The sequence below is a fragment of the Sciurus vulgaris genome (assembly GCF_902686455.1).
Source record: "Sciurus vulgaris genome assembly, chromosome: 12".
NCBI lineage: Eukaryota > Metazoa > Chordata > Mammalia > Rodentia > Sciuridae > Sciurus > Sciurus vulgaris.
In genome coordinates this window covers 76,138,986-76,156,779 of record NC_136473.1, presented here as the reverse complement: position 1 = coordinate 76,156,779, position 17,794 = coordinate 76,138,986, and the positions used below count along the sequence as shown (strand labels likewise).

The 17,794-nt window shown below is 45.7% G+C and overlaps 1 protein-coding gene across 1 annotated transcript in view; it reads right to left on the bottom strand.

Moving 5' to 3' along the window:
• Window positions 1-17,794, bottom strand: part of PLXNA2 (plexin A2) — a 208,186-nt gene that overhangs the window by 49,137 nt on the left and 141,255 nt on the right. The window contains exons 9-12 of the mRNA XM_079107853.1: window positions 14,838-14,952; window positions 6,793-6,993; window positions 5,091-5,187; window positions 1,494-1,684 (exon numbers count right to left, since the gene is read on the bottom strand). Coding sequence (XP_078963979.1) covers window positions 1,494-1,684; window positions 5,091-5,187; window positions 6,793-6,993; window positions 14,838-14,952 — 604 coding nt within the window. The remainder of the gene's footprint in view (window positions 1-1,493; window positions 1,685-5,090; window positions 5,188-6,792; window positions 6,994-14,837; window positions 14,953-17,794) is intronic.

Genomic DNA, 17,794 nt, shown 5'->3' with positions numbered 1-17,794 from the left:
GGGCCTCTATCACTTAACCCCTACCTATGCAGATGGACAAGGCCCAAGATACGGTGGGTGTCTCCCCCAATACACCACCACATGTGGATGGGTTGCATCTGTCAGGTCTACACCTCCTAGGAAAGGCTTGGATATTAGGGAAGTGAAAATCCTTCTCATTTTATTGTTTTTTTTTTTTTTTTTTTTTTTTTTTTTTTTTTTTTTTGTGAGTGTGGGGAGTACTTTGTTGAGAATTTGTAAAGGATTTTCTAATTAAATCTGAGTTCAAATACTGGCCACGCCATTTTATCCACTCAACTTCTTCATCTGCACCATGGAGGTGAGAATGCTTACCTTCTGTGGTTGTTGTAAGGATTAAATATAATAGTGCCAAGCACTCTTGCTCCCTGTTCAAATCATCTCTATATTAACATCATCCATTTAAAACAATCCTTGTGTGTGTGTGTGTTTTAAATTGATCAGAATCTTTAAAATGATCATAGGGGTGCTCAAGAAGGCTTCCAATATTCTGTCATAGGTGAGAACCAGAGCAGTGCTCTTTGGACAACGGGCAGGAGGAGGCAGGGAAAGTACAGTGCATCAGCTCAGGGAAGATGGAGTCAAGGTGCAGCCCCTCCCTTGCTTTCTTGAAGCTGCAGACCACAGTGGTACCTGCCCAGGTCTTTGTTCCTAGTCACCATAGGAATGTGCAATTAGTTTCAAAGCACAAGTGACAGTCGTTGAATAGGGAGGCGTGAAGAGTGATGGGCACACAATGCAACTGAAGTTAAGCACGACTCTTCCTCTCCCAGGCCATTCAGAACCTGAGCAGCTGCGTTTTCATTCCCACCATCTATTCATCTTCCTTTGCAATTTGCTATTTTGGAAACATCATTTTCCCCCCACCCCCATATAATTAATTACCTATTTCTTCCCATTAAAATCACAAACAAATGGGGACAGACACTAAACTCTGGGAAATGGCATGGTGGCTAATGTAGTGCTTTCCTTTATTTCTTCAGTTTCCAACTTTGCAACTCTGAGTTAATTGGAGCTCCTGAAATCACGTTTCTGCTGAGAAGAGCTAAACCTGCTTTTTGAAAGGTTCACCCACCATGGAACCTGTTTCTTGACCCTACCTGGCAGGGCCACTGGGCTGGCTCTGCACTGCTTGTGGTGTGCAGGTGCACACAGGCATGCCTATACATGCGTGCACAGGCATGAGGACACACTCCATACTGTTCTCATTTATGCCTGGACATGGATCATCCAGACACCCATGAGAGGCTGCCTAAGCCACCAAATTAAATGAACTCTACTCTCTTTTTTTTTTTTCCTCCGGTCTTGCTGGGGATTGAACCCAGGGCCTTGTGCATGCGAGGCAAGCGCTCTACCAACTGAGCTATATTCCCCAGCCCAAATGAACTCTGAGAATTTGTCCCAAAAGGCTCAGTTTGTACCCCTTTCCCACAGCCCTGGTTATCCCCTCCTGCTCTGGGAACTTATGGACTCACCTCAGTGATTTGGGGGTTGGAGCACTTGACATTGTGGCTGGACCAGTCGAGCCAGGGACTGGCAGGGCTGGAACAGTGCTGGTGGAGGGTGCATCTGCGCTCACCGCTGCACCAGCCACACTCGAACTTGCGGTCGGCCTTGAGGCAGAGCCCACAGCTCTCCCGCTGGGCTGCACATTTATAGAGGTGCACTGCAAAGAGAGGGGGGCAACAAGATGGGGTCACAGAGGCTGCTCACCATGTACCCTCTTCTTGCAGGCATGACACTGTCCCTATCTATGGATAATATTCCATCATCATTGCCAGACTAACTGATGGGAAATTAATAATAAATTGAACCTCTTAGTAGTCATTTAAAGACATTACTGAAAATAATATTATTTCAGAGTTTCTGATTCAAGATTGAATCAGATCAGGGCTTTAATCGTGGTTCATGACTTTTGAGCAATATGACAAAGTATTTAACCTCCCTGAACCTCATTTATCTATCTCTAACACAGAGATAATCATTGTTTTTTGGGAGATCTGAATGAAATGTTGTATAGTAAGTGCTTAGTGCGGTGCCTGTGACATATCTGATGTTCTATACATGCTTATTATCTTTTCTTTGAATTCAAACTGTATTCTTTTGCTGCTGTCTCTCCTACTCACAGATGGCCCTTATTTCCAGAGGCAAGGGCTCATTTCCTCATTGCAGGTTAAAATGAAGCTCAGAGTGATGTAAAGACTCTCATAGCTTACTACGCTTAGTGCCCCAAACAGGAATCCTGAGGTTTCAGCTGGCTGTGCTGCTCGTTGGATGTCTAGAGAAGGGAGGACTCTTGTCTTACACACAGAAAGTTATGTGATCTGGGAGAGGAGTCAGCTTGAACTTAAAGAAAGGTCAGTGGGGAGGCATTGCTGCTAAGGCAAGTGGGTGACAGAGTCCTGTTGTCAGCTCCTGTGGATGGAGAGCATGTCCCAGAGGGGACAAACTGGCTCCTTAACAGGTCACATGCACAATCTACAAGCCTGTTGTCTTTGTGTTTGTCTCCTACTGACCAGCCAGTTAGTGAAAATGTGCTGTATGAGTCTGGGGCTTAGTTCCTTTCCTGCTAGGGTTTTGAACTCAGAGTCCCAAAAGAATTCTTCAAAACTGCAATAAAGCTGACCCTCTGTATTCACCAGTTCTGTATCTGTGGATTCAACTAACCGTGGATTGAAAATATTTTAAAAAATGCATCTGTACTGAACACATACAGACTTATTTCTTATTGCTATTCCTTAAGCATGAGGTTTATCACATTAGAAATAAGTAGACATCGCTGAAAGCAATAGGAACATGTGCAGGCTATGTGCAAACACTGCTATTTTATATAAGGGACTTGAGAGTTTGGTCTCAGCAGGGGGTCCTGAAACCAATCCAATGTGGAGATTGAAAGATGACGGTACTCAGTCATTTTTCAACTCTTCTGGTCAAGCAGACATTAGCTTTCAGGATTGGACTCTGTGTCTCTGCTGAAGGTCAGGTATGTGCCCTGAGGGAGAGGTACTTTTTATTCTTTCATAGCTCCTCCTCCCGTTCCTCTGTTCTGTCCAGCATCCTTTGGTCCCAGCCATAAGGACTATATCTTATGCCTATGGCTTCTTACGGTAGAGGGCAGGAAATGGGAGTCTTAAAATAAATAGGTACACACTGGACATTTATAAATATGGACCACATGGTCTCCAGCCATGAACTCACTGGATCCTAAGATGACCCTGTGCCACGGGCATCCTTTTCTCTGTTGCACAGGTAAGGACACCGGGGTGTCCAGAGGAGCAGTAATTAGTCTGAGTTCACACTGCTGGAAGTTCAAGTGCCAGCAGTTGAACCTTGGCTTGTTGGATTCTAGAGCCTCAGTCCTTAGGCACTGTGGCCTTATCCCCCCAACACAATGTACAGACACCCTAACTCCCATGCTCTGGGTGGGCAGAAATGGGGACTTGAGACTGTGCTGCCCATGTACACGAGTAGCTTCACAGACATCCAGAGGGTGTGAAGCACCGGTTTGAATATGACTATTTTTCTCCAGGTTCCAGATGCAAAGGTAACCTCTGGGATTTAAGCACAGATCCTCGGCAAAGAAAGTGACTCCTACCTCTTAGTGGTGAGAAACACTGGGCCTGGGAATGAGGGAAAATAGTATAAAAGAAAATCTCCCAGTATCAAGTTTCTCTATCCCAGTTCCAGTAGCATTTATTTTAATGGCAGCAAGGAGCCCCATAGATGCTGAAATACTTATAGGCCAATCCGTACTGTGACCTCAGGCCCCTTCCCAGTACCCAGGGGGTGACTCTCAGGTGAAAACAGAGCCTGTGACAACTTTACCTACTTGAACTGAAGTAAGATATGTGGCTCATGGTGGGAGTAGAACTGGGACATATTCTGGGAGAAAGGGGTTCGAATCCCTTTATGAGTGAGCATTAGGTCTTCACCATGATGTGGGTAGCTTAAGTGAGCTCTGAAATTAGACTCGCTTGGTCCAGATCCTGGCTTCTACTATCCAACTTGGTTCATTTCTTAACCTGTTTGGGTCTCAATTTCCTCATCTATAAAATGGAAATAAAAATAGTACATGCTGGGGGCTGGGGAGATAGCTCAGTTGGTAGAGTGCTTGCCTGTCAAGCACAAAGCCCTGGGTTCAATCTCCAGCACAGCCAAAAAAAAAAAAAAAAAAAAAAAAAAAAAAAAGTACATACTGGGCTGGGGTTGTGGCTTAGTGGTAGAGCGAGCACTTGCTTAGTATGTGTGAGCCACTGAGTTCGATCCTCAGCACCACATATAAATAAATAAAAATAAAATAAAGGTCCATTGACAACTAAAAAAATATTTAGAAAAATAGTACATGCCTTTTGGAGCTGTGATAATTAAGGAAAATAATGACAAACAAATCACTTAAGGATGCTTTTGCCAGTGAACACTCAGAAAACTGGAAAGAATTTTACCATCCTTGGGAACGCAGTAGAATTTGGTATCGGTTTCATTAAGGATGGGCTATTCCTGGCACACTGAAAGAGCTTAACATACGTTTATAGGGTGGTAAATTAAGGTGGCCCTTGTAGAGTACCCCCTCCTGCTCCAGTCCAGTCCCCTTCTTGAGCTTCCTTTGCTCCAGATGTGAGCCTGAGTCAGCATGCTGATCCCTCCCACCTGCCTCAGGACCAGGAGTGAAGCCTTAAAAACCTTCTTTGTTCGGTGACCGTGACCAGGGCCAAGGACAGAGGAATGAGAGCCGAGTGGAAACAATATCTCCATTTCCAGGGAAACTGGCGGGACGTTCCTGCCTGCTGTTCTCCTAGGTCAGGTTCCACAGACACTTCAAAGCCACCGGGAGCCAAAGAATAGCGTGGATGACTTGGCAGCCGCCGCCGAATGCTCTGGTTGTAATAAAACAGGGCTCCCAACAGGACTCCTTTGATGGCTCCAAATGTTGCTTTAGGATCCTCTGAAGAGTTCCGCTGACAGAGGGAGTGTATTATTCAAGGCACAGCAGCCTGCTGGCTCTGATTCCTCCAGCCCCAGTCTTTCCTTGGGTCGTGAAAAGATCAAATCTCTACCCGGAAGTAGCTGCTTACCTTTCAAGTCCTGAGGGTTGTCAATGATGAAATTGCCATTCCACACCACGGCGAAGTCCACGGCCAGGTTGCTGATGTCCATCCCATCATACTGGTACTGCAGGGAGGGGTAGAGGCACATGGCTCATGAGACTGTCTGCATGAGGAGCCAGAGGCACAGAGCTACCCTCATCCTGCTCAAAGGAGCCCTTTACCTGACTCCCAATCATTAATGCCTCCAGGATCCCACTCAAAGCTCCCAGCTGGGCATTTAGTGCCTTGCATCAGCGGATCCAACCTGACTTTCCAAGCTTCTTCTCAACTGCTTTTCTGCAGAGAACTTGAATCCACCTGTCTCCAAACATGCCTGCCCAGCCCCCTCCCTGTGTCTTGGTCGAGTTTATGTCTCATAAGAAGTGCCATCCCTTCCGCAGAATTTCCATCCTTTAAACTCACCCCCGTCATTCTCCCAGTCCGGCTCTGGTCCACCTTCCCTGGGCATCCTCTCCAATAGCCCTGCCAGCCCTCCCCAATCTCCCAGTCCCTTAGATTGCAGCTCTCTTCCAGGAGCTGCTGTGCATCTTGAGTCTAGTCTCTCTAGAGAGTCTGTGTGTGTCTTAGGAGGTAAATTCAATCTCCCTCCACTACCCCTGGAGAGCCTGGAACAGGGCCTGTGGTGACAGTTGTGGACCTGTCCTGGTCCTCTTTTCTACACCCGAGTCTTACACTGGTCCATGGTCCACTAGGAAGAACTGTCCATAATTTTCTGGGCAGAGATCTCCTATATGGCTAAGAGTCCACTTTCTCTCCTACTAATCCCACAGAGGACTTTGAGACCCTTCAGACTCTTCAGAAACAGCGCCTCTGGGTGGCCCAGCTCCCACTGCCACCTCTCAAAGAAACCCTTTGGCATCTCCTCTTGGGCTGCCCAGTCCCAGCCACTTAGCTCTGGAGGGCATGTCCCCGTCAGCGCTCTTGCCCCCAGCCCTTCCCGCTGCTTTCCTCCTTTGTTGTGCTCCCTTTCTTTCTCACCCCACCTTCCCTTGTGCTTGGCCGCCTTCCACCGATTACAAATTCTATCAAGCGCCTGTGACCCCGGAATCTGACAGCTTCCTGATAAGAGGCCCAGATTCTCTTTATCTCTCCCAGGCGAATTAGCTTCCCTCAACACCTTTGTCACGTCCCCATCTCCGAGCTGACCCCCCACAGTCAGACACAGGGAGTTGGCAGATAAAAAGATCTTCTCTGGGCTAGAATTATAATTAAACACCTCGGTGCTTTCTGTCGGCCATTCGGGGCTGCTTTAACCCTTGCTGCTCTTGAAATGCACTGCCTCCCCCTTCCTCTCCCCTTCCACCTCACTTCCGCTCCCCTCTTTTCTCTTCCCTCTGAGATGATGCCCTCCGGTTTGCATGTGGGCGAGGTGAGGGGGACAGGGTGTGGGGAGGAGCTGCTTCACACTGGCTGGAGTTTCCACACAGGCAAAGGCACACTCTTTAAACTTCAGAAAGGGCACTGAGATCTCAACTTCTGCCTTCAGGGCAGTTTATCTCCTCTGACACCATTAACTTGCTCTGCCCTGCACGTTCTTCTGTCCCTGGGTTCATAGGGTCAGCCCGTGATCCTGGATGGTTCTGGAAGCTGGGAGGGCCAGTCTGAGGCCTTGGCATGGGAGGGAGAGAATGTCCTGCTCCAGGCAGGGCCCCAGCCCTAGTGCTCTTACCGAACTGTTCTGACACTGGACGCTGGAGCTGTTGAAGCGCAGGGCAGGGACGCGGTGGACAGCCCCCTGGATGTTGAGAACACACTCGTAGCCTCGCTGGCCGGACTGAGGCTGGGGCAAGTTTCGAGCCTTAAGGGTGATTGGTTTCACCTCCCCGACTGGAATCAGGATTTCCTCTGTGGGCACCAGCTGGGGACAGTCCTAAGAGAGCAAGAAAAGGGACTCCATTTGTCCTCAGCTCACACTTTCCTACTTGCCTGAGCCAGGATAAGGTCAGGACCAGAATGCTGAAGCAAGAGACCAGACCCTCGTGAATCCAGGTGGGCTCCCCATGGAAGGGCATTATCTCACTAAAGGGGCACGTGAGTTAGCAGGCAAAATGAGATCTCTCTGAACTCCTGGGCTTTGATATTGTCATCACCATCCCACAAACTGTCCTGGATCTGATGTGTGTGTTACAATTCAGGAATTAATTTGCAAGCATCAGTATGGCAAGCTGTGGATTTTATCCGGATGAAAGAGCTTCTACGTGTCCCTGTCCCCAAGTCCGGCACCCCACCTCTGGTTTCATCTGGTTCCTCAGCTCCAGCTCCTCTGCCCCTCACACGGTCCAATACCCGGGGCGTCCTGTTATCAGCAGCTTCAGCTTCCCGGCTCCAGCTGAGCCGGGCTTTCCAGGAGGTGGATCAGGCCCTCCCAGCAATGCTCTAAATACTTGCTCTGGCTTTTTATCTTATTTCATTACCAAGCCCGGCATGAATGCCATGTTGCTTTAGAAAACAAAACCCGGACAAGAAAGTCGTGGTAGGGAGGGGTTGTGGGGAAGGACCATGAGAGAGAGGTGAGAAAAAGATTGATTTTCTTCAGTTCTATGTCTGGATGCTGCTTCTCTCTCAGAGGTCAAATGTCATTGCCCAACAGCTCCGAAATCTTTCTCCCTCTCCAGGAAAGAGCTGAGCCCTTTAGTCCCTGGCAGTGAGGATATAGAAACCTTCTTCATGTGGAATTATTTCCTATCTCCAGGGTTCTTGCAGGAGACTCCACCTTCCTGTGGACATTTGTACCTGGGGAGAGCTTTTGAGAATTGTGGGAGCTCCCAATGCCATGAGCCCTGCAGAGGGTACTACTGGCTGACCCAGAGTCAAGATTTCTAGACTTCCTGTAAGGTGTGGACAGTCTCCAGTGGTAAGAGAGATAAGAGATTGTCCCTAAGATAAGATGGCAGAGGTGATCCCTGATATGAAGCCAGTATAACACAGGTAATGTTGAGAAATGGCACAGCCTCACTGGTCAGCCTATTACTTACGGGGTGGACTTAGGCAATCACTTCTTTTCTCTGGGTCACCGTTGCAGGCCTGCCATGCATGCCAGTCTCTTAATCCTGCAGTCTTGTGTGTCATCGTCTGACTATACAACACGTAGGGGTAGTTCTGATGTGCCGTCTCCCTTACTGAATCTTCTCTTAGACGTTTTGAACATGCTTTTCTCCCTACCAAACACTGACTCTCACCTCCTGGCTTGCGAGTTTCTTAAGGATTAGGTGGTGGGGTGTTCAAGCCCACATCCCCAGTCTTCATTTTGGTGCCTGAAGTGTAGTGGACACTGTTTATTTTTTGTGGGTGGGTAAACGTAAAGAAGAAAATAAAGCAATGGATGGACAAAAAGATCTCGAAGTTTCTTTGTAGCTCCAACTTTGCATATTTGTTAGAGATGAGGGTAAAACTCTTCTTTCTGGATATTAAGAAACTTGAAGAGAAGTTTGATTCCTCAAAATGGGGGTTGGAAACTGTCATGGTTTCTGGAGACTTTGATTATCTAACTAGCAAGTCTGACTCTACTAAGGAATCTTGAGGAATTATGAAGAACTGGATCTGGGGGAAATTTCCCATGGAAATCTGCCTAGGAGGGCTTGGACGGACCTCCAGATCACTGATGCTATCCCTTGCCTGTCAGCCAACCACACGTGAGGACTTCAGGCAGGCAGGGCCTCCACGAGGGACAGGATCATACGGCAGTGCCAGAACAGATGGGCCCGTTCAGGAGCCAGTCACTCAAGCTGCCAACTCATAAACTTGCTCTTTACTGCACTTTTACTCGCATTCCCTGCGGGCACTCTTGACAGAGTCTTTCATATATTTATAGCCAAGAAAAAAAAATGAACACCGCTTTAGGGAAGCCTAGGCATCGCATGGAAAAGGAGATGCCATGTCCTGTTAGTGGCTAAAAATCAACATCGAATTTTATAAGTTAGACTCTTAATTTAGGATAGAAATAAAGCTTAGGTATAATGATGTGAGCATGTGTGTGTGTGTGTGTGTGTGTGTGTGTGTGTGTGTGTGTGTGTGTGTGGAGAGAGAGAGAGAGAGGGAGAGAGAATGAGTAGATTTTCAGATTCTGAACCTGTTGGTGTACTATAAAAGATGAACAGTTATTTCTCATCTTTAATGAGCTCAGAGAACAAATTCAAATTTCAGTAGCAGGGTCCTAGAGATGTGCTTTTGAAACTGTAATGTCTCCAGTTAGTAAACAATACTGTAGAATTCTTTTAACTCTGATATCACACACACACACACACACACACACAACCCACAATGGGCCCTAGTATTCATGGATTCTGCCAATCAAGGATCAAAAATATTTGAAAGGAAATTACATCTGTACTAAACATATAAAGACCTTTTTCTTGTCATTATTCCCTAAACAATACAGTATAACTACTATTTTCACAGCACTTGCATTGTATTGGTTATTATAAATAACACAGAGATGATTTAAAGTTTTTGAGAGGATGTTCATAGGTTACATTCAAATACCATGTAAAGGACTTAAGCATTTGGCAGATTTTTGTATTAACAAAGGTCCTGGAACCAATCCCCCACGGACGATTGTGTGTGTTACGTGTATAAGTGTGTGTGTGTGTGTGTGTGTGTGTTTTGTGTGTGTTATGCATATATGTACACGTATACACCTTTGTGCCTGGGCTAAGTCCAGTCGGAGAAGCATGAGTAGAGTTTATGAGCACTATTCTCAGTCTTTTAAAAAGGTATTCTAGAATTTTAGAAACCTTCCCAGGATCTGCGGCTTTAGGCCTTTTGCAACTAGACTTAGGGATAATGATTAGGGTCTTCCCAAATATCCAAAGTGACTCCAGGCTTGCCCCCATAGAAAAAGGAAGTCTTAGGCTTTGTTTATTTGACTCTTGCTCTCAGGTCAGATGGAATAAGATACTTCCATTCATTCTCTAGGGCAAAGCAAAGAAGTGGTAGGTGTTCCGTGTATATTCTCTCCATCTTGGACAACAGGTGAGATTCAGACCTTCTGGGTCGTGTGATGATTCTGGGGAGACTTAGTGAACGGGCAGTGAGCCTTGGGTGGCCACAGCAGCACTGAGGCTGCAGGCAGGTGCAGGACAGCCTGCATCCTGGAGAGTTGCCAAGTTGTTGGAATTTCAATACATCTGGGGTTTGAGGAAGGTGATGGATATAATGAAGCCATTTCCAAACCATTTGCTTCTGTGTGTGTGTGTGTGTGCGCGCGCATTTCTCTCTCTGACACACACACACACACACACACACACACACACACACAGTTTTTTTTTGTCTTAAGGACAAGAAAGCAAATAATTATAAATTCTTTTTCTGCAGAATGTTAAAATCATCATTAACATTCTTAAAATACTGATTCTCCTGCCAATCCTCAGAATCTTCTGAATGACATCTTCTGGTCGACCTATTCCTCCTCTGTCCACAGGGCAGCTGGAGCCAGAGTCATCGCCTCAACAGCCATCTTAGTTTAAATCAAGATGAATAGATGTCCTGTTTGGGACTATCCCAGAGCTGGGGGTTGGGCTGGGGAAGAGGAGACACAACTGCCGGGAGGGCAGGTAGGCAAGGACCTATGAGTCTTGGGACCCCGTTGCCCACTCTGTGCTCTGCCAGGTTCCTGTGCTGGGGACCCGTTAGCCTTCCGAAACGACTTCTCCCATGTGGAAATGGCATTATCTTCACCCACTGGACTTCAAAGAGAGAGAGCAGCCAGCATCCTGGGAAGCTAATCGGATTTATTTGGTTCTATCTTTCCCCTGGGACAGGGCGTAAAGGAGATATTTATGTATCTACATCTCACTAGGCCTGGTTTAGCCATGGAGGAAGATGAGCTTTCAAAGCTGAAAGCCATACATACTCCTGTGCACATCCGCTTGCTAACACCCTGTCATAGTCTGATCCGGCCCAGGGAGGCAGAGATTCGGGAGCCCCATCAGAGATTTGCTATGTTCTGAGTGCTGGAAAAGTCTGGCTTGTTACCTTAAAAGGGCTCAAGGGATGGTTCGATTGAAATTCAGTTTCCTCATCTATAAAATGGTGCCAATAATACCTGACAATCCTAGATCTCATGAAAGGGGGTATGAAAGTATGGGGTAAGTGGTGGTGAGCTAGATGAACAATCATTTTTAATATTATTACTGCAAATTTTTTTTGTGTGTGTGAATGCAGAATCAGAGGGCCGCTACTTCTTCAAGGCTCAGCTTAGAACATTGGTGCTGAATCCTGATGTCTGCATTTATTTGGTGAGCACAGGAAATTATTTACTATCTAAGCTTCAGTTTATCTGCAATAGAATCTCCTTCATACAGTAGTCAAGATTAAATAAGATTTATATGTGTGTATTTATAAATGTGTGTCTGTATCTATCTCTCCATCTATCTGTAGTGTTGCATATATAATAAGTGCTCAATAGATGTTAATTTCTAATGCTTTTATTTTTGAATTCTATTCTCTGCAGCACAGCCGTTCTCCAGCATAAGCTTAAGCATGGAGTTGGCTCAGCAGTCCTCTGTAAAGATGTGGGCAGACCCGCCTCATATGCTGGCTGTCCCTTTATCTGAAAATGGTATGGCCAACCCATCTTCAGGGGAAGTTTCTCCATCTGTAGAGATGGATTTGTGCAGGTCCAGCCATACTCTGAACCCTCAAGATCAACAGCAAGGGACGGATTGAAGTCACACCCAACAAGGGTAGCTATGGCCATGAAGACCACCGCACTCACAGCCTGATTTTCTGTAGAAAGCAAACTATACTACCTTTTCAGATGCCTGAGTTCTCTGTAGCCTTGGGCAAAATCACTGAATTTTTGGCATCTTGGTTACTACAGATTGTCAAATATGAATTATGTGAAGCTGCAGGGTTGTTTCAGAATCAACTGAAATGCCGTATGTCATGGGTTCTCAATCTTTAGCCTCATCCGGGATGGGGTCCAAGAATTTGAATTTCTAGCACGTTTGTGGGTGATGCTGAAGGAGCAGGCCTGGTTGGCATACGTTGAGAATCCTGGCCACATGTGCAAAAACTATAAATGTGAGATGCATTGATGTTGCTTCATTAATCAATGGAGCCAATCAGTTATATATTGTTTCTAGGAAGCAGACAGACATAAAATTTTGATTCACAGTTTAGAGGCAGGGACTTACTAGAAGTATAAAAGAGATATTCTAGGAACCCCAAAGAGACAGCTATGAGACTTCCAGTCCCTAAAACAACACACAGACATCAGATGGAACTCCTAATAGACTGAGGAAAACCTTACACAAGCTGGGCATGTGTCTCTTTGCTGTTCCTCAAATTTTCAGAAATGGGGATCTCCTAAAATAGAACTTTGGGTTGAAAACAGCAAGGCCTCAGGGCTATTTTGGGGGGAGGGAGGTGTCACTGTCTGTGGCTGAGAGCTGAAGTAGTATTTTCAGAAGCCAAGGAAGTGACCAAGCAACCTAATGGGGAACCTGCACCCTATTTGGGAGCTGGATGGAGCCTGGGTTTCCATCACAGCCCTCCAGAGAGTTACTCCCTGGGTCTGCCAGGGGGTTAAGAGAGCAGGTGGTTACCCAGTCCCACACTGGCAGATGGGAAGATGGGGAGATTAGGGCATGGCTCTTCTTGAGGCTGAAAGGAGATGGGAAGTCTCTGGAGTGGGCCCCAGGACTCTTTTAGTATTAACTTAATACTGAGTTGCACAGAGGCAGCAGCTTCTTTCCGACCTGCTCTGGAATGTCAGACCCTCTCATATGTGGCTGACAGGGAACTGAGTTGTAGTGGCTTCTACATCGTGTGAAGGAGGCCTGGCCTGCTTCCAATTAGCCTTCTGGGGCTCAGCCCTCGGGCCTCCACACACATCCCGGCTGAGTTTATTTGTCTTGCTCCATGTGACACCGTCTTTGCCCTCACTCCAGCTGCAGGTCAAGATCAGTTTGGCTTTGGGTTTCTCTCTGCCTGAGGGGCCGGACCCAGTAAAAAGTGGGGCAGTTGCGCCTTCTTGTCTAGATCTACACTTCACCTTCTCTCTGGGTTCTGAGCTCCTCCTCCTCCTATTTAATTAAGTAACTTAGAAGTTTTGAGTGGCCAAAGTGAAGGCCAGTTTCCAAGACCATTGATCCCGATCTTCTACTGCTCAGCCTTCACCCCTGACCAGGCCCCCAACAACTTGCTTCCCTCAGTCATTTTTCTATGGGCTCCCAAGCTGCAATGCCCTTTACCCCAAACCTTCAACTCCCAGACCCTTTTCTCTGAGTGAGAAGACCAGTTCATACCTCTGCAGAGTTCCAGGGCTGCAATTAATTTCCAGTGTTCACTAAGAGCAGTGTGGTAATTTCAGGCCAGCTGCATCCCAGCATACCAAATGGCAAGGGAAATCCTTTTTGGATCATTCCCAGGGCACTATGTGCTTGCTTCTATCCTTCTGAGGCAACTGTGGACGGGTCTGCTTTGAATATTCCCTGTAGTGAGCATCTATGTCTCTCCCTTTTAAGATAGACAAATTCCATTTTTTTTTCTGACTGCATATAACACGTATTTCAGAAACTAAAATGAGCTCAAGGCCACAGGTGTGTGTTTCAGAAACCTTTAAAGGCCTACTTTCTTATGTTTAGTCATGAAAGCTACCAGTACAGCTGTTGAGATGAGGAGATACAAGAGACTCTATTTCTTGAAGTCTTAGACAAGCAGACCCAATGTCCATCAATGGGACCTGGGTACAGAAGTGACTGGTCCACCCATGCTTTCACACCTACATTCACAAACATTCACTGAAGAAGACACTAAGTATTTGAAGATAAGATATGATCCTTGTCTTTAAGGAGCTTATAGTCTCATGGAGAGAGAGATGTGTGTATAAAGGTTAAGTAACAAATGAAAATGTACACTGTCACTTATAAATATTTGTTGGTTTCTAAATGGTAGAACAAGAGGGAAACTTGTGTATATGCACATGTGCATATGTATGAATGCATAAGTTCTCTATAGTACTTCAAACCCAACTGGTCACCCGTGGCCGTGAAAAGCACCAGGAAGGGAAACTGATCGAAACTGACCCAGTAGGCTTCATCATCCTGAGGCATGCTGGGGACATATAAGCAAGAGTCAACATCAGTGAGTAATCATGGAATGGAATATTCACTGGGAAGATAAGCAGTGTGGTACTTTACTGTGTTGATAAGAGATATATCAGTCTTTAGGGATGGAACTTCAACTATATAATGAAATTGGACTTTTATCAATGCCTGGTTCTTTCACTAGCTAAATTTCCTTCTCTTTCTATAAGGCCACCCACCCAGTCATACATCAGCGTCAAAGAATCATTGAATTTGAGAGTTGGAAGAGAAGTTGGCATGAAAGAATGGTTGAGAGTAAATGTTCTATTGAACTCAGCTATGTCCACAGCCAAGCAAACGGCCAGACTCAAAGAATAAATTCCATTCACTACCCTTTTCCAGATCACGGAGTCTGTTTGGTTGGATATGTTTCCTCTAAGCTTTTAGACTCAACCCCTGAATGCAGAGTTTGAGGAGTTCACTTGTTATGGCCTCTGCCTCTGGGGTCATTTGCTGCCAGTTTCTTGAGCTTTATAACAACATGGCTTTTAAGCATGTAGAATATCTAATCAAGAGGCCAACTTGGGCTAGCACAAGAAATGGTCAAGTCATTGGTTGACCATCTGAAAAAGGAGGGGTTATTCAGATTTTTGGCACATTGTCATGCCAGGGTGAGCCTTCTTACCTCTGAAATATTGATCCGGCCCTCTTGGAAGGAGCAGGTGGTGGGGTCATGAGTGCAGAGGTTGCGGTATTTGCACCAATGGCAGCGGAAGGCGCTGTTGACACAGGACAGGCACCTGCAAGGATGGAGACAGGAAGAGGGCAAGCCAAGCAGCCATATGTCATTATGGAAGTCTGTTATCCTGTATTTAAATCCTATTCTTACTACCAGGAGGGCAGATAAATGGAGCATCTTCTGGCAATTAGAATTGTGAATTCTCCATCCAGGATGTTTATTGGACCAGACATAAACCAGGACTGGAGTGGGAATGATACACTTAAAATGCAGTGGTGTACTGTAGCTGCTTGTGGGAGCTGATTATTTATATTTTCAGGCGTTTTGCAAACTGGTGAACATCGTGTTGGAAGCTCGAATCATCCATGGTGGGAGAATTTAAACTACAGAAATTGGTAAATGGGCAGGTGTGGTAGTGCACACCTGTGATCCCAGAGACTCAGGAGGCTGAGGCAGGAGAATCTCGAGTTCAAAGTCAACCTCAACAACTTATCAAGGCCCTAAGCCACTTACTAAGACCCTGTCTCAAAATAAAAAGAAGAGCTGGAGATGTGGCTCAGTGGTTAAGCACCCCTGCGTTCAATCCTGGACCCCCCTGAAAAAAACTGGTAAAGGTTACAAACTAATATTTCCCCCCCTGATTTCTGGTAGTTAAGCCTTTGCCAGGATACCACTGTTTATAAGATAGAAAGAGCACAGAGGTAGAAATTGGACAGATCTAATTGTAGTCTTGTTTTTTCTGCTGCCACTGGGGTCACCCTGAGTAAGTCACTTCACTCTCTGAGCTGGAGTTTCTTTATCTATCGTAATAAAACAATCCCATCTACTCTACAGGGTTGTTTGGTGTCAAATAAGATAATGTCTAGGAAATGGTTTTGAAAAGTACAATGCTAAATATATTATTTTCAAGTGCTTAAATCACCTGCTATTTCAACCTCTTAAATAACATTAGAGTTAACAATTGGTTCATAGCACCTCTGTCACTGAGCTTGGAGGAGTTAATAGGATTAAATGGTAACTTTGTCCCATACTCCTAATAATGCAGGGAGGAAGCATCAGGAAAGGTATATGGCACACACCTTTCTTTCCAGGGTGAGCCTTTCTTTCCCTCTGGTATATTACTTTGACTCTCTCTGTGTGATCATATCATTATAATCGAAATGGGTTTTCTAGAGGGGGATGGTCTTCCAAGTTCCCCTACCCTAGCTTTTCATAACCAGACTAATCTGGCTTGGACAAGACCAGGTCTGCAATCTGGCGCCACCTGGTGGGGATCTGGGTACAACTGGGTGATTGGGGATCGATCCAGAGGTCATGGGCTAATAGGCCACCGTGTGGAGGGTGCATTCGCTTATCTAACTTCATCTTCCCCATGCTGATTATTTTTATCCCTTTATGTTTATGTCCAAAGTTATTTAGTTTCTGAGCTTAGGCCAATGCTATTTTGTGTACTCCCTGATTGATTGGTCCTTGATAATATCTTGTGATTCAGCAAGTAAATAATGAAAACAGACCAAGGACCAGATGATGGTATCTATTTGGATTGTAGACCTGGCTCTTCCACTGGCTAATATTGTGACCATCATTGTAACTCTTATTCTCTGTGGGCCTCAGTTTGCCATATTAAAAGGAAAGAAGTAAATTTGATTCTGTGACTTTGAACTATGAATGCCAGGGACAGAGTGGGACAAGATAGATAATGTTTGGCAATACAATAAAATCTTTGCTGTCAAGGAGACCTGTTTTTTTTTTTTTTTTTTTTTTTGCTAAAACTTGCTGCCTGTGACAGCATCTTTGTTGCCATAGTAATCTATCATTGAAAGTGGTGACATCACACTAGATTGCCATGGAGATGAGGGTGCTCTCACAAACAATGGATTCTATTACCACTGTGTTGTTTGTGAGGGAGGTTCAGAGGTTCTCTCTCCAAGATGCCTGCATTTCCCAAGGCTGGGTTAGATGGGGTTGGAATGCAGTGGTTAGTGGGCACTTGGTCCTAATTTTAGCTTCTACCACTGTCTGCCCTGCCCTGGTTCCTGCCCTCCATTTTTACCTCTTGTTCTTTCTTTTTCAGGGTATCTATTGAGTTGTCCCAATGGGGTTCAGATATGTCTCCTTCCCTGACTCCTGCAAAGATGCTAGTACTCCAGAAAATTATTCTACTCATGAAAACCAAGATCAGAGAAGGGGAGATGAGGGAGGACTGGCTCATCTATTTTATGGCTAAAGATTCTTTTAAGGCTTATCTGCAAACAGATCCTTTCCCCACCTTGATTGCTGAGCCCTTTGTGCCCCAAACTTGGATCCTATAGACCCAATGACCCTGGAGTTATGTCTATTATGTAGATTTCAGTGGTTCCTATTCTAGAAAATGGGAGGGATAAGTCTATAAAATATCTCCGATTACTAACACCTTTGGCATGTTGGTGTGCTTGACATCTCTCCCTTCACTATTAGTCTTATGACAATTGACAATCAGGTGGTCCAGTTATAGAACTACATGTGGTTCCCTTTCTCTAAACCAAATAGTCCAAAAATGCCATCTTAGGAGGAATCTTCTGTGCCTCAGTTTCTCTTCCGGAGAATCAGAAGAAACCAAGTACAGGTCTCTCTCCTCTGCTCCTGACCTTGCTTTGTTCTTGTGCATTGCTCACAGCTGCCTGCACAGTTGTGGGACCTCCTAGCTGGAGGGCACCAGTTGGTAGGCATTCAGCTGCTGGAGGGGGCTGGTGAGGTCAGGCTGGTGAGGCCCTGGAGGCTGGTGTTTTAGTCTGTCTGGTTTCCCTGCCTCTTTTCAAGTTGAAGGATGGATTTGGGACATGGTGGAGTTAAAGCCTCCACTGTTCCTACCTAGTCCAGCTCCTTCCTCTGTGTGCTGAGAGAGGTTGCTTCCCCCATGCCCT